The sequence below is a fragment of the Bombina bombina genome, chromosome 4 (assembly GCF_027579735.1).
Source record: "Bombina bombina isolate aBomBom1 chromosome 4, aBomBom1.pri, whole genome shotgun sequence".
Classification (NCBI taxonomy): domain Eukaryota; kingdom Metazoa; phylum Chordata; class Amphibia; order Anura; family Bombinatoridae; genus Bombina; species Bombina bombina.
In genome coordinates this window covers 1,197,700,575-1,197,717,306 of record NC_069502.1, presented here as the reverse complement: position 1 = coordinate 1,197,717,306, position 16,732 = coordinate 1,197,700,575, and the positions used below count along the sequence as shown (strand labels likewise).

The 16,732-nt window shown below is 38.9% G+C and overlaps 1 protein-coding gene across 1 annotated transcript in view; it reads left to right on the top strand.

Annotated features, from left to right (window-relative positions):
* Positions 1-16,732, top strand: part of GLP1R (glucagon like peptide 1 receptor) — a 1,017,454-nt gene that overhangs the window by 923,608 nt on the left and 77,114 nt on the right. The window contains exon 12 of the mRNA XM_053712812.1: positions 7,124-7,262. Coding sequence (XP_053568787.1) covers positions 7,124-7,262 — 139 coding nt within the window. The remainder of the gene's footprint in view (positions 1-7,123; positions 7,263-16,732) is intronic.

Genomic DNA, 16,732 nt, shown 5'->3' with positions numbered 1-16,732 from the left:
ATGAGTGCAAAAATGTATGGATTGTGCCATAGCGATGTTAACACACCTTATGCCTTGCATTTTTATGCTCCATTTGTAATCTAGCCTAATATCTGCACCACTCACACCTTCACCTCTGAATGCTGCAGCATTTACACACAACACCTAGATCTATAAATAGCTGCACCTCTCACACCTTCACCTCTGAATGCCTGCAGCATTTACACACAACACCTAGATCTATCAATAGATGCACCACTTACACCTTCACCTCTGAATGCTGCAGCATTTACACACAACACCTAGATCTATAAATAGCTGCACCTCTCACACCTTCACCTCTGAATGCCTGCAGCATTTACACACAACACCTAGATCTATCAATTGATTCACCACTTTAACCTTCACCTCTGAATGCTGCAGCGTTTACACACAACACCTAGATCTATAAATATCTGCACCTCTCACACCTTCACCTCTGAATGCCTGCAGCATTTACACACAACACCTAGATCTATCAATAGATGCACCACTTACACCTTCACCTCTGAATGTCTGCAGCATTTACACACAACACCTAGATCTTTCAATATCTGCACCACTCACACCTTCACGTCTGAATGCCTGCAGCATTTACACACAACACCTAGATCTATCAATATCTGCACCACTCACACCTTCACCTCTGAATGCCTGCAGCATTTACACACAACACCTAGATCTATCAATATCTGCACCACTCACACCTTCACGTCTGAATGCCTTCAGCATTTACACACAACACCTAGATCTATCAATATCTGCACCACTCACACCTTCACCTCTGAATACCTGCAGCGTTTACACACAACACCTAGATCTTTCAATATCTGCACCATTCACACCTTCACCTCTGAATGCCTGTAGCATTTACACACAACACCTAGATCTATCAATATCTGCACCACTCACACCTTCACGTCTGAATGCCTTCAGCATTTACACACAACACCTAGATCTATCAATATCTGCACTACTCACACCTTCACCTCTGAATGTCTGTATCATTTACACACAACACCTAGATATATCAATAACTGCACAGCTCACACTTTCACCTCCGAATGCCTGCAGCATTTACACACAACACCTAGATCTATCAATAGCTGTACCATTCACACCTTCACGTCTGAATGTCTGCAGCATTTACACACAACATCTAGATCTATCAATAGCTGCACCATTCACACATTTATCTCTGAATGTCTGCAGCATTTACACACAACACCTAGATCTATCAATAGCTGCACCACTCACACCTTCCCCTCTGAATGCCTGCAGCATTTACACACAACATCTAGATTTATCAATAGCTGCACCACTCACACCTTCACCTCTGAATACCTGCAGCATTTACACACAACACCTAGATCTATCAATAGCTGCACCATTCACACATTTATCTCTGAATGTCTGCAGCATTTACACACAACACCTAGATCTATCAATAGCTGCACCACTCACACCTTCCCCTCTGAATGCCTGCAGCATTTACACACAACATCTAGATCTATCAATAGCTGCACCACTCACACCTTCACATCTGAATGTCTGCAGCATTTACACACAACACCTAGATCTATCAATATCTGCACCACTCACACCTTCACCTCTGAATGTCTGCATCATTTACGCACAACACCTAGATATATCAATAACTGCACAACTCACACTTTCACCTCCGAATGCCTGCAGCATTTACACACAACACCTAGATCTATCAATAGCTGCACCATTCATACATTTATCTCTGAATGTCTGCAGCATTTACACACAACACCTAGATCTATCAATAGCTGCACCACTCACACCTTCCCTCTGAATGCCTGCAGCATTTACACACAACATCTAGATCTATCAATAGCTGCACCACTCACACCTTCCCCTCTGAATGCCTGCAGCATTTACACACAACACCTAGATCTATCAATAGATGCACCACTCACACCTTCACCTCTGAATGCCTGCATCATTTACACACAACACCTAGATCTATAAATATCTGCACCACTCACACCTTCACCTCTGAATGCCTGCAGCATTTACACACAACACCTAGATCTATCAATAGATGCACCACTTACACCTTCACCTCTGAATGCTGCATCATTTACACACAACACCTAGATCTATAAATAGCTGCATAAACAATTCCTGGCATCTTTCATTTGTAAAGTTTCCTATCAAATAAAGCACCTCAGAATATCCTCAAATGTTATATTTTCCTGTATACATGATTACTATCTGTTAATTGTTTTCTGTTTGTTACTCATTTCTGACCTGTTTTACCATTTAGGCCTCTATTTATCAAGCTGTCAAACGCAAATATGCTGGAATTCCGCAGCATATGTGTGGCGAGCCTGATTTGCCGTAGTTATCAAACCCTACAGACCTTCAAAAGTAGAATATAGTGACGTAACATACGATCCGGCGTACTCAGTCCGACACAGATCGATGCTTACGTCACTACAGATGTTCCGAACGCAAGTTCGGCATAATCTGACTACTTTTGGTAGTTATCAAATACCTACCAGGTACACTCGCCACTATTCCGGCCCAGTGTACCTGGTTTTCAATCCGCCGCCCTGGAGGCAGCGGATGCCATAGGAATCAATGGGAGTCTGACAGCAGTGAAAGCTCATGTTCGCTGCTGCCTGATATTCCATTGATTCCTATGGGAACGTCTACACCTAACACCCTAACATGTACCCCGAGTCCAAACACCCCTAATCTGCCCCCCCTACACCGCCGCCACCTACATTATACATATTAACCACTAAACTGTCGCTCCCGGAGCCCACCGCAACTCTATTAAAGTGTTTAACCCCTAAACCGCCGCAACTCTAATAAATGTATTAACCCCTAAACCGCTGCTCATGGAGCCCACCGTCACCTACATTATACCTATTAACCCCTAATCTGCCGCCCCCTATACCACCACCACCTACATAAAGTTATTAACCCCTATCCTGCCGCTCCCGGACCCTGCAACAACTAAATAAATTGTTTAACCCCTAAACTGCCGCTCCTGGACCCCACCGCCACCTACATTATATTTATTAACCCCTAATCTGCCCCCCTACACCGCCGCCACTATATTAAATTTATTAACCCCTAAATCTAAGTCTACCTCTAACCCTAACAACCCCTAACTTAACTATAATTTAATAAAAAATCTAAATAAAAATCCTATAATTAACTAAATTATTCCTATTTAAAACTAAATACTTACCTGTAAAATAAACCCTAAGCTAGCTACAATATAACTAATAGTTACATTGTAGCTAGCATAGGGTTTATTTTTATTTTGCAGGCAAGTTTGTATTTATTTTAACTAGGTACAATAGTTATTAAATAGCTATTAACTATTTAATAACTACCTAGTTAAAATAAATACAAATATACCTGTAAAATAAAACCTAACCTAAGTTACAATTACACCTAACACTACACTATCATTAAATCAATTAAATAAATGAACTAAAATTAATTAAAATTAAATAAAATTAACTAAAGTACAAAAAAACCCACTAAATTACAGAAAATAAAAAATAATTACAAGAATTTTAAACTAATTACACCTAATCTAATCCCCCTAATAAAATAAAAAAGCCCCCCAAAATAATAAAAATCCTTATTGGTGGATTGAAGTTCAATCCTATTGGCTGATCCAATCAGCCAATATGAATGAGCTTGCATTCTATTGGCTGTTCCAATCAGCCAATAGAATGCAAGCTCAATCCTATTGGCTGATTGCATCAGCCAATAGGATTTTTCCTACCTTTATTCCGATTGGCTTATAGAATTCTATCAGCAATCGGAATTCAACGGACGCCATATTGGATGATGTCATTTAAAGGACCAGTCATTCGTCGGGTAGTCGTCGGTCTGGATGGATGCTCCGCGTGTCTTCAAGATGGAGCCGCTCCTCGTTGGATGGATGAAGATAGAAGATGCCACCTGGATGAAGAACTCTGCCAGCATGGAGGACCTCTTTTGCCCGGTTGGATGAAGACTTCGCCCGGCTTTGTTGAGGACTTAGGCCCGGTTGGATGAAGACGTCTCAAGGTAGGGTTAGTTTTAGGTTTTATTAAGGGGGGATTGGGTGGGTTTTAGAGTAGGGTTGGGTGTGTGTATAGTGGGTTGTAATGTTGGGGAGTATTGTATTTTTTTTACAGGTAAAAGAGCTGATTACTTTGGGGCAATGCCCCGCAAAAACCCCTTTTAAGGGCTATTTGTAATTTAGTATAGGGTAGGGATTTTTATTATTTTGGGGAGCTTTTTTATTTTATTAGGGGGATTAGATTAGGTGTAATTAGTTTAAAATTCTTGTAATTATTTTTAATTTTCTGTAATTTAGTGGGTTTTTTTGTACTTTAGTTAATTTTATTTAATTTTAATTAATTGTAGTTAATTGTAGTTAATTTATTTAATGATAGTTAATATTTAATATTTAACTATTGTACCTAGTTAAAATAAATACAAACCTTCCTGTAAAATAAAAATAAATCCTAAAATAGCTACAATGTAAATTTTAGTTATATTGTAGCTATCTTATGGTTAATTTTATAGGTAAGTATTTAGTTTTAAATAGGAATTTATTTAGATTAATTTAAATTATGTTTAAGTTAGTGGGTGTTAGGGTTAGGGTTAGAATTAGGTTTAGGGGTTAATAAATTTAAAATAGTGGCCGCGACGTTGGGGGCGGGAGATTAGGGTTTAATAAATTTAATGAAGGTGGCGGCGGTGTAGTGGGGTCAGATTAGGGGTTAATAAATTTAATGTAGGTGGCGGCAGTGTAGGGGGTCAGATTAGGGGTTAATAAATTTAATGTAGGTGGCAGTGGGGTCCATGAGTGGCGGTTTAGGGGTCAAACATTTTATTTAGTTGCGGCGGGGACCGGGAGCGGCGGTTTAGGGGTTAATACATATAATGTAGGTGGCGGTGGGCTCCAGGAGTGGCGGTTTAGGGGTTAATAACTTTATTTAGGTGCGGGGGGCTCCGGGAGCGGCGGTATAGGGGGTAAAACAGTATAGTATAGTGTGGGTGCTTAGTGACAGGGTAACAAGAAAGCTGTGAATAAGCCCATGAGCAGCGAGATCGATGACTGTTAGTTAACAACAGTCCGCTGCTCTTCGCACCGTACTTGGTGCGCGGCATTTTGACAGCTTTCTTGATAATTTTGGCGAACATATTCAGGACCGCAGCAGCGATGTTAGGCGATCTTAGGCGAGCGTATTTGTGCCGTAGAATGCTAGAAAGTCTACGGATTGATAAATAGAGGCCTTAGTCATTTAGTTTTCTTTGTTCAGTGTTTAAGTATAGCACAAAAAGACACAGACAGACAGACAGACGCTATAAAAGTTCATAACCAACTCCAGCCAGGATATCCAGTTTTATAATAAACATAACTCTCATTAAGACACCACATTGTGACAATATTAATGCACCTCTATGACTTTTTGCTATCCACATCCTAACAATAAGCAAATGTTCAGTTGGGTTGCAAGTGTGCTTTAGCATTCTAGATATTAATGGCCACTTCTACAGTTTAATGCAAGAAGATATTATAATGTGAAGGTTACTGGGTTGCTCATACAATGAACCATTACACTGTGTTAATATCAGGTGATATTTCGGTTTCTGAGTGCCCATTCATTCTCAGTGACATTAACGTTCTATCTAATGCACCTTCTGCAAATGACTGAACAAATTACACCGTCTAAGACTGACAGCAAATACATTTTACATTTTGCTAGATATTAATAGGTTTTAAAATGGTAGATAAATTTGGGATTTCTTATTCATAACAAACACAGTGCCCCTGGAGTATTGATATGGAGCCATCAGCCAGCCAAAGTAAAATAATCAGTCTAGGACGTATGTGTTTATTTGAAACCCTCCTCTGTTTTTTATGTGTTCTATTTAATGTGATTTATGTATCTTTTTTTCTTTTTAGCATGAATCTATGTACTTCTACCACCCAGTGTTATAGAATATGAACACACGTTTCAAATAAGTAATCATTTTAGAATTTCTTTAATTCATAGAGTAATCTCATAAAACAGACATAGGGCCCCATTTTTTAATGGGTGAATGGACAAGGTTTGCTACTTCGAACCTGTCCACCTTTACTTTGCCATAAGTGGGCAACATTGCACAAGCAGCTGTTTGTGCAATGCCACCCCTTGCTCGTACAGACAATTGTGCGCAAGAAGGGGGTGTCAATCATCCTGATTGGATCGGATTGGGATGATTTTAGTCCGCAGCATTTTAGGTGGTGGAGAGGTTAAGTGGTAGAGGTCTTAAGACAGCATTGTCACAGATCTGTTTGCTGGCCCTCCTGCAGCTTCCCCAATTGGGACAAATGTTCCAGTGCCAGGGACTATCACACCCATAACACCCTTGTACCCCTACTCTTTCTGCTGTGGCTCTACCCATTAAACACAGGTGGACCTGATCTCTAGGAATTGTTGAGATTTATGAAATAATGTTTTTATAACAAGTCCTTTTGAAAAGTCAGGTTTGTTTTAAGAGTCTGCAATCAATTTTGTCTCTTCAAACAAACATGGCACCATTCTCCTTTTATTACAAATGAAAACATTAAATGGATGAATACTACAGAAGTATTCAAAAAGACCAAACTCATCTTTATAAATAAACTGATTAAAACATAAAATCTTTCTACATGTTTTACAAGATTAATATGCCATTCACACCTAAAAGGATATATAACCTTGTTTATTTATGTATGCATAGTACAATATATATCTGCAACTAAACAGCCCATTCCAAAAGATCCGCACACAAAATGATGTATACTAATGAGTCTGTGATTCGATGGTGGCTGTCACATGGTAGGGAAATGAAAGGAATTTTCAAGTTTGTAAGAAATAAATCTACTGCTCAAATGAATAAGTGTTATTTAATTCTCTTTTTATTATGCTTGTGTTGATTATGCAATTCATAATAAATAATGAAAGTAAACTGTACAATTTGTTTTACTACAATGTTAGAGAGCTTCATTTCCTTTATTAAGTTTTTATTGCACATTACACATGAAGTTAACATTATGCTGTGTGTGTCATTATCTTTCTAATTACAGACTAGCCAAGTCCACTTTGACGCTGATACCGCTGCTTGGAACACATGAAATTATTTTCGCATTTATTACAGATGAACATGCTAAAGGAATCCTGCGACACATCAAACTCTTTTTTGAGCTGTCTTTCAGCTCGTTTCAGGTACCAAGAACTTATATTTATCATAAATCATATTATATGCATTGAAAATCACTTCAAGTTTAGTAATTATATTATACATGTTAAGGATGTTAAAGGGACATGAAACCAAAATGATTTCTTTCATGATTCAGATAGAGAATACTATTCTAAACATCATTCAAATGTACTTCTAGTATCTAATTTGCTTTAGATATTTTTTGTTGAAGAAATAGCAATGCACATGAGTGAGCCAATCACACAAGACATCTATGTGCAGCCACCAATAAGCAGCTACTGAGCCTATGTAAATATACTTTTCAACAAAGGATATCAAGGGAATGTAGCAAATTAGATAAGAGAAGTAGACTGGAAGTTGTCTAAAATTGCTTGCTCTTTCTAAATAGTGAAATAAATAATTTGGTTTCATGTCACTTTAACCCCTTGGCTACTGTACAATGCAGGGAAGTCAAGCAGATAATGTAAAACAGTAGACGCCAAGACAAACGTGACACTTTGCTATTGAACACCTAATCCACAGCTGTTTTTATAGGTAATAGATAAAAATGCCAATATCTAAACATAATTGTGCTTAATAAATAAAGTAATTCCATATTTTATTTTATCAACAATAAAATAGAAAATGTGACTAAGAATAAACCCCCAATAAATAGGTATTTAATAACCTCATTCTCTAATTCAGTCACTGCTTAAAGGGACAGTCTGCAATAGAATTTTTATTATTTTAAAAGATAGATAATCCCTTTATTACACATTCCCCAGTTTTGCACAACCAACATTGTTATATTAATAAACTTTTTACCTCTGTGATTACCTTGTATCTAAGTCTCCTCTAACAGCCCCCTGATCACATGACTGTGACTGTTTATTATCTATTGACGTGCAGTTAGTACTGTGTTGTGCTAACTCTTAAATAACTCCCTGGGCATGAACACATTGTTATCTATATGGCCCACATGAACTAGCAGTATCCTTTTGTGAAAAGCAAATACAAAAGCATGTGATTAAGATGCTGTCTATAGAGCCTTTGAAAAAGACAGATATTTAGAGGTTTACATGATATAAAGTATATTAATATAACAATGTTGGTTGTGCAAAGCTGGGGAATGGGTGGTAAAGGCGTTATCTATCTTTTTAAACAATAACATTTTTTGTGTAGACTGTTCCTTTAACTCCAGATGAGAATTCTACATTAAAAAACTTGGCTGCAATATGGCATTTTAGTAGCAACTGGGTATTACTGCATACAAACCTCAACAAATTGCAGTAAATTGTTTTAGTGTTTTCAGTTAAGATATAAAAATATTACTTTTTTTCAGACAAGCAAGTTGAAGATTTTAAGATTTTTAGTACGATTTTCAAAGGGACAGTCTACTCCAGAAGTTTTATTGTTTAAAAGGATAATCACTTTCGGTCAGATTACAAGTTTTGCGTTATGAGCTGTGCAGTGCTAAATTTTTTTCTCACCGCTCACTTACCTGCAGCGCTGGTTTTACAGGTTTTTACAAACCAGGCGTTAAAAAAGGCAAGAAGTGAGCGTAGAGCAAAATTGCGCTCCACACTGCACTCCAATACCAGCGCTGCTTAAGTCAGCGGTGAGCTGGTTGTACATGCTCATGCGTGATTTCCCCATAGACATCAATGGGGAGTACTGGCTGAGAAAAAGTCTAACACCTGCCAAAAAGCAGCGTAAAACTCAGCAACGCAGCCCTATTGATTCCTATGGGGAAACACATATGTTTACACCTAACACCCTAACATGAACCCCGAGTCTAAACACCCCTAATCTTACATTTATTAACCGGACATCGCCGCCACCTACATTATATTTATTAACCCTTAATCTGCTGCCCCCAACATCGCCGACACCTACATTATATTTATTAACCCCTGATCTGCCGCCCTCAATGTTGCCGCAACCTACCTACACTTATTAACCCCTAATCTGCCGCCCCCAACGTCGCTGCCACTATTCTAAATTTATTAACCCCTAAACCTGTCTAACACTAAACCTAACCCCCCCTAACTTAAATATAATTAAAATAAATATAAATAAAACCTACAATTATTACCTAAATAATTCCTATTTAAAACTAAATACAGGGAGTGCAGAATTATTAGGCAAGTTGTATTTTTGAGGATTAATTTTATTATTGAACAACAACCATGTTCTCAATGAACCCAAAAAACTCAAAGCTGAATAGTTTTGGAAGTAGTTTTTAGTTTGTTTTTAGTTATAGCTATTTTAGGGGGATATCTGTGTGTGCAGGTGACTATTACTGTGCATAATTATTAGACAACTTAACAAAAAACAAATATATACCCATTTCAATTATTTATTTTTACCAGTGAAACCAATATAACATCTCAACATTCACAAATATACATTTCTGACATTCAAAAACAAAACAAAAACAAATCAGTGACCAATATAGCCACCTTTCTTTGCAAGGACACTCAAAATCCTGCCACCCATGGATTCTGTCAGTGTTTTGATCTGTTCACCATCAACATTGCGTGCAGCAGCAACCACAGCCTCCCAGACACTGTTCAGAGAGGTGTACTGTTTTCCCTCCTTGTAAATCTCATATTTGATGATGGACCACAGGTTCTCAATGGGGTTCAGATCAGGTGAACAAGGAGGCCATGTCATTAGATTTTCTTCTTTTATACCCTTTCTTGCCAGCCACGCAGTGGAGTACTTGGACGCGTGTGATGGAGCATTGTCCTGCATGAAAATCATGTTTTTCTTGAAGGATGCAGACTTCTTCCTGTACCACTGCTTGAAGAAGGTGTCTTCCAGAAACTGGCAGTAGGACTGGGAGTTTAGCTTGACTCCATCCTCAACCCGAAAAGGCCCCACAAGCTCATCTTTGATGATACCAGCCCAAACCAGTACTCCACCTCCACCTTGCTGGCGTCTGAGTCGGACTGGAGCTCTCTGCCCTTTACCAATCCAGCCACGGGCCCATCCATCTGGCCCATCAAGACTTACTCTCATTTCATCAGTCCATAAAACCTTAGAAAAATCAGTCTTGAGATATTTCTTGGCCCAGTCTTGACGTTTCAGCTTGTGTGTCTTGTTCAGTGGTGGTCGTCTTTCAGCCTTTCTTACCTTGGCCATGTCTCTGAGTATTGCACACCTTGTGCTTTTGGGCACTCCAGTGATGTTGCAGCTCTGAAATATGGCCAAACTGGTGGCAAGTGGCATCTTGGCAGCTGCACGCTTGACTTTTCTCAGTTCATGGGCAGTTATTTTGCGCCTTGGTTTTTCCACACACTTCTTGCGACCCTGTTGACTATTTTGAATGAAACGCTTGATTATTCGATGATCACGCTTCAGAAGCTTTGCAATTTTAAGAGTGCTGCATCCCTCTGCAAGATATCTCACTATTTTTGACTTTTCTGAGCCTGTCAAGTCCTTCTTTTGACCCATTTTGCCAAAGGAAAGGAAGTTGCCTAATAATTATGCACACCTGATATAGGGTGTTGATGTCATTAGACCACACCCCTTCTCATTACAGAGATGCACATCACCTAATATGCTTAATTGGTAGTAGGCTTTCGAGCCTATACAGTTTGGAGTAAGACAACATGCATAAAGAGGATGATGTGGTCAAAATACTAATTTGCCTAATAATTCTGCACTCCCTGTACTTACCTATAAAATAAACCCTAAGCTAGCTACAATATAACTAATAGTTGCATTGTAGCTAGCCTAGGGTTTATTTTTATTTTACAGGCAAGATTGTATTTATTTTAACTAGGTAGAATAGTTATTAAATATTTATTAACTATTTACTAACTACCTAGCTAAAATAAATACAAAATTACCTGTAAAATAAAACCTAACCTATGTTACAATAACACCTAACACTACACTACAATTAAATCAATTCCCTACATTAAATACAATTAAATAAATTCAATTAAATTAGCTAAATCACTTCCCACTCCCCAATATGTTGGAGAGAATGTGGCCAGGTTGGCACACAGAGTCATATTTTGTGGTCTTGCCCAATAATTAAACCTCTTTGGAGGCAGCTCTTTAACATTCTTCATTCGCTGGGTATTACTTTGCCACTAAGCCCACAAACATGCCTTCTTCATCTAGACTTTCCAGCCATGACAATAGCACAAAAATCTCTAATTATCTACTTGCTGATGTCTATCAAACTTGGAATCGCGAAAGCCTCAAAGCAAATATCCCCCCACCCAAGTCAAAGCAACACTGATCTTTATACAGAAGATGGAGTCCTACTCCTATTCGGTTTTGGACAAGCTAGATACCTACTACGAAATATGGCTACCATGGATTGAAAAATATAACGGTTAAGATCCCTGATATTCATGTACCCTTAAAACCCTTCACACATCCCATGGATGAGCCCGCTCACCTTTGCTTTCTCCCCCCCCCCTTTTTTTTATTTTTCTCCCTCATTCCCCCTCTCCCAAAACTATGAGAGGTGCAGAACTGAGGCATTATAACTTAAGCTGAGAAATCACTCCAGTACCCTTGAGCATCCCTAATTAGAATTTTTCCGGTACTATTTATATATTCTATTTGCTGAGTAAGTCCTATGTCTCCTCTAATTGGTAGTCATTAATGATAGCACTTTAGATTTCCTTGATATGTACTCATTCTCTCTCATGTTGCTGTCGTTATCAATTATCTTTGCCCAAGGTTTATGATCAAATTGTGATTGTTCCAGTATATGTACATCCCTGCGTGAGTAAACTGTATTACTTTTGTTGGAATCCAATTTTCTCAATAAAAATAAATTATAAATAAAACTAGCTAAATCCCAAAAAACCCCACTAAATTAACAAATTACAAGATTAAACTAATTAAACCTAATATAATAGCCCTACAAGATTAAACTAATTACACCTAATCTAATAGCCCTAACAAAATAAAAAAAAGCCCCCCCCAAAATAAAAAAAAACAAACCTAGCCTAAACTAAACTATCAATAGTCCTTTAAAGGGCCTTTTGTCAGGCATTGCCCCAAAGAAATCAGCTCTTTTACCTGTAAAAAAAAATACAAATGACCCCCCAACAGTAAAACCCACCACCCACACAACCAACCCCCCAAATAAAAGCCTAACTAAAAAAACCTAAGCTCCCCATTGCCCTTAAAAGGGCATTTGGATGGGCATTGCCCTTAAAGGGCATTTAGCTCTATTGGTGCCCAAAGCCCTAACCTAAAAATAAAACCCACCCAATACACACTTAAAAATCCTAACACTAACCCCCGAAGATTCACTACCCGGGAGAAGTCTTCATCCAAGCAGCAAGATGTCCTCAACAAAGCCGACAGAAGTGGTCCGCCAGACGGGCAGAAGTGGTCCTCCAGATGGGCAGAAGTCTTCATCCAGACGGCATCTTCTATCTTCATCCTTCCGCGTGGAGCGGGTCCATCTTCAAGACATCGGACGCGGAGCATCCTCTTCTTCTGACTAATGATGAATGAAGGTTCCTTTGAATGACGTTATCCAAGATGGCGTCCCTTAGATTCCGATTGGCTGATAGAATTCAGGATTGCTATATCTGGGAAATATTTACTTAATCATTTATATCCAACACTCACTAGCGTTGTACATTTGGAGCCGACCGGTTCCATTACTTATATGATTCACACCAAGTTTTTTATTATTCTTTCACAGGTTAGATATTCCATATTCCCAATACCGGCCCACTGATACTTCTTAGTTGCTTAGTGCAATTTAATCATTTTAAGTTTTGTTTCAAGGTAGAAATACACGGTGCGAATTAGGACCGGTAGATTCAAAGAATATCCATTCTGTTTAACCAGTTTCACTGTACATTATTGTATCATTTTATTGTGACCTTAATTGTATACTTAACATCTGATTGATTTTAAGCTTTTTAATCTTTATGTATGTATGATGTTTTAATTGTTAAGTACATGGATCCATTACGTCTTTGAATTGCAATTATTAATCTTTGAATATAATTATTATTTTATCTGTTACTTTCATTTTGAATAAATTGTTATATTTTACATGATTTGTGGACCTTTATACATAGTTTCATTTTTGACCCAGCCTTCACCAGTTGGCGCTCTGATATATTTCTGATTTTTTCACTTATTTGCTAGTTCACTACTAGGGGTCATCCTATCAGAGCCAGAGGTCTAACCCTCAGCAGGCACTTAGTGTACTCCATTACATTGCCCCAAAGTAATCAGCTCTTTTACCTGTAAAAAAAAAAATACAAGACCCCCCCAACATTAAAACCCACCACCCACACACCCCTACTCTAAAACCCACCTGATCCCCCCTTAAAAAAACCTAACACTAACCCCCTGAAGATCACCCTACCTTGAGCCGTGTTCACCCAGCAGGGCCGAATTCTTCATCCAATCCGGGCAATGTGGTCCTCCATCCGGCAGAAGTCTTCATCCAAGCGGGACAGAAGAGGTCCTTTAAATGACGTCATCCAAGATGGCGTCCCTCAAATTCCGATTGGCTGATAGGATTCTATCAGCCAATTGGAATTAAGGTAGGAAAAATCCGATTGGCCCATTTAATCAGCCAATCAACCACGCATTCTATTGGCTGATCCAATCAGCCAATCGGATTGAACTTCAATCCCATTGGCTGATTAAATCAACCAATCGGATTTTTCCTACCTTAATTCCGATTGGCTGATAGAATCCTATCAGTCAATCGGAATTCAAGGGACGCCATCTTGGATGACGTCATTTAAAGGAACCTTCATTCGTTGTTAGTCCGTCGGCCAAGGAGGATGTTCCAAGTTGGAGGTCTTGAAGATAGAGCCGCGGATGGATGAAGACTTCAGCCGGATGGAGGACCTCTTCTGCCCTGCTTGGATGAAGACTTCTGCCGGATGGAGGACCACATCGCCCGGATTGGATGAAGAAGTCAGCCCGGCTGGGTGAACATGGCTCAAGGTAGGGTGATCTTCAGGGGGTTAGCGTTAGGTTTTTTTAAGCGGGGATCGGGTGGGTTTTAGAGTAGGGGTGTGTGGGTGGTGGGTTTTAATGTTGGGGGGGTCTTGTATTTTTTTTATAGGTAAAAAAGCTGATTACTTTGGGGCAATGCCACGCAAAAAGCCCTTTTAAGGGCTGGTAAAAGAGCTGATTACTTTTGTAATTTAGTATAGGGTAGGGAATTTTATTATTTTGGGGGGCTTTATTATTTTATTAGGGGGCTTAGATTAGGTGTAATTAGATTAAAATGTGTGTAATTTATTTAATTTTTTGTAATTTAGTGGGGGTTTTTTGTACTATTATCTTTTAGTTTAGATAATTGAAGTTAATTTTTTTTTTTTTTTTAAACTTTTATTTATAACCAATATGGGGTGCAAAGTTACAAGATGCCCCTCCAGCCCACCTCGCAGGGTGAGTCAAGAAGGTAGGTAAGACAATACAAGCAGCTGCGATTTCATACAATAACATATATATGATTTCGAGAATTTTCAGCAGTTAACCACTGTTCTAATAGATATGGATCTGCACCACCACATTGGGGTTTTTAGCATTATTAACAAACAAACAGATATGGAACAGGGGGGGGGGGCAGAGGGGGAGGAGTGAACTGGGGAGAGGGACAGGTAGAATGGGAAGGGGTGGGGGAGTAAACAGACATATAACATAAAACGGGGGAGGTAAGGGGAGGCGAAGGAGGGGAAGCCGGGGAAGAGGGAGGGATAGAAAGGTGAGGGTTGGGGGGGACACAACAAGTGTATACATACCTATACATACCATTTCTGCCTATTCCCCAGAATAATCTATGAGTTAGTGCGGCATGAGTACAATACAATATGCAGCTAGTAATATCGTTGGATCACTTATATTAATACAGAGTTGTCAAATTTCAATAAGAGAGACTTGGATCAACCTTTCTGAGATACTTATATACATTGCTGGGACTGAACTAGACATGACAGTAAACTACACTAAACTAAACACACCATCGTCCCAGAGATTCGAGAGTGAGAGTGAGTGCCTTGGCACTGTGGCGGAATAGGATCATAGTTGTGCAATTCGTAATCGGGTATAAGTGGTATGGTCAAGAGAATATATAAGGTATAAGGTTGGACTCTAAATGCTGTCAGAGGCATGTTGCTTAATCGGGTCTATCTGATAGGGCAATAGAGAGTAGGGAAGACATCTCAGTAACCACTAAGTTATGTAGCTCAAGAGTTCAAACCTGGCTCCCCTGATAAGAGAATGTGTGCAGTCACCCAGTCGCTGACAAAAAGCATGTATGGTGTATGCGAGTGTCCAGATCTTACAGGCTGACGTGTCATGTACAGACAAGCAAAGAGGCAACAGTTTGCAGGGACATTCTAAGAGTTGGCAGATGTAGTTTAAAGGCTTTTCCTCACAGAATCATAATGATCATAGTGCTACCTGCTAAATATATTCATTAAAGGTTTAACCCAGTAGAGTAATAGTATATAAAACATGATATCTATAGGTATAAGTAGAGCTGACTCTGAACCCACTACGCTGAGCTAACTGGCAGTAATAACTCTTTATCTGTATGACTTTGAGTGTGTGGCTATACTTGCATGAGAATGTTCATGTTTATGGCAAGCCTGAGGATAGTAAGCTTAGTTGGATCCTTAAGGGGGCAATCTCAATGAACATTATAGAGAACAGAACAAAAACAAGCATGATGTGTAGCTGCTTTAAGTTTGGTGTGAATATATAAAAAGAATTTGATTCATATGGAGCCCGTCAAGGGTTGACAAATAAGTGGATACTGAATGTGCATTTCTGGGAGTTTCTTAATCAGCTTTGTGAGGTTAGGCAGAATAAATAATGCAGGTAGTATTGGAAAAGTGATTTGTAGAGTATGCAAAATTTGTGAGTTTACACGTATTTAAACTAGACCTTTGCTGGTACATAACTGTGATAAATAAACCAGACAAGTAAACAAGTCATAAAAGCCAACAGGGCTAGAACCGACAGTGATCAGTCTCCATTCGAAAGCCTTCCAGAGTTCTCAAAACACCAGCTGTGACATTAGATACTGATAATTGTCAGCCAGTTTCGTGAGGTTAGGCAAAATAAATAGTGTAGGTTTAAGAATGTGTGCAGTCACCCAGTCGCTGACAAAAAGCATGTATGGTGTATGCGAGTGTCCAGATCTTACAGGCTGATGTGGTATGTACAGACAAGCATAGAGGGAACAGTTTGCAGGGACATTCTAAGAGCTGGCAGATGTAGTTTAAAGGCTTTTCCTCACAAAATCATAATGATCATAATGCTATCTGCTAAATATTTTCCTTAAAGGTTTAACCCAGTAGAGTAATAGTTTATAAAACATGATATCTATAGGTATAAGTAGAGCTGACTCTGAACCCACTACGCTAAGTTAAGTGACAGTGAGAACTCTTTATCTGTATGCCTTTGAGTGTGTGGCTATACTTGCATGAGAATGTTTATGTTTATGGCAAGCCTGAGGATAGTAGGCTTA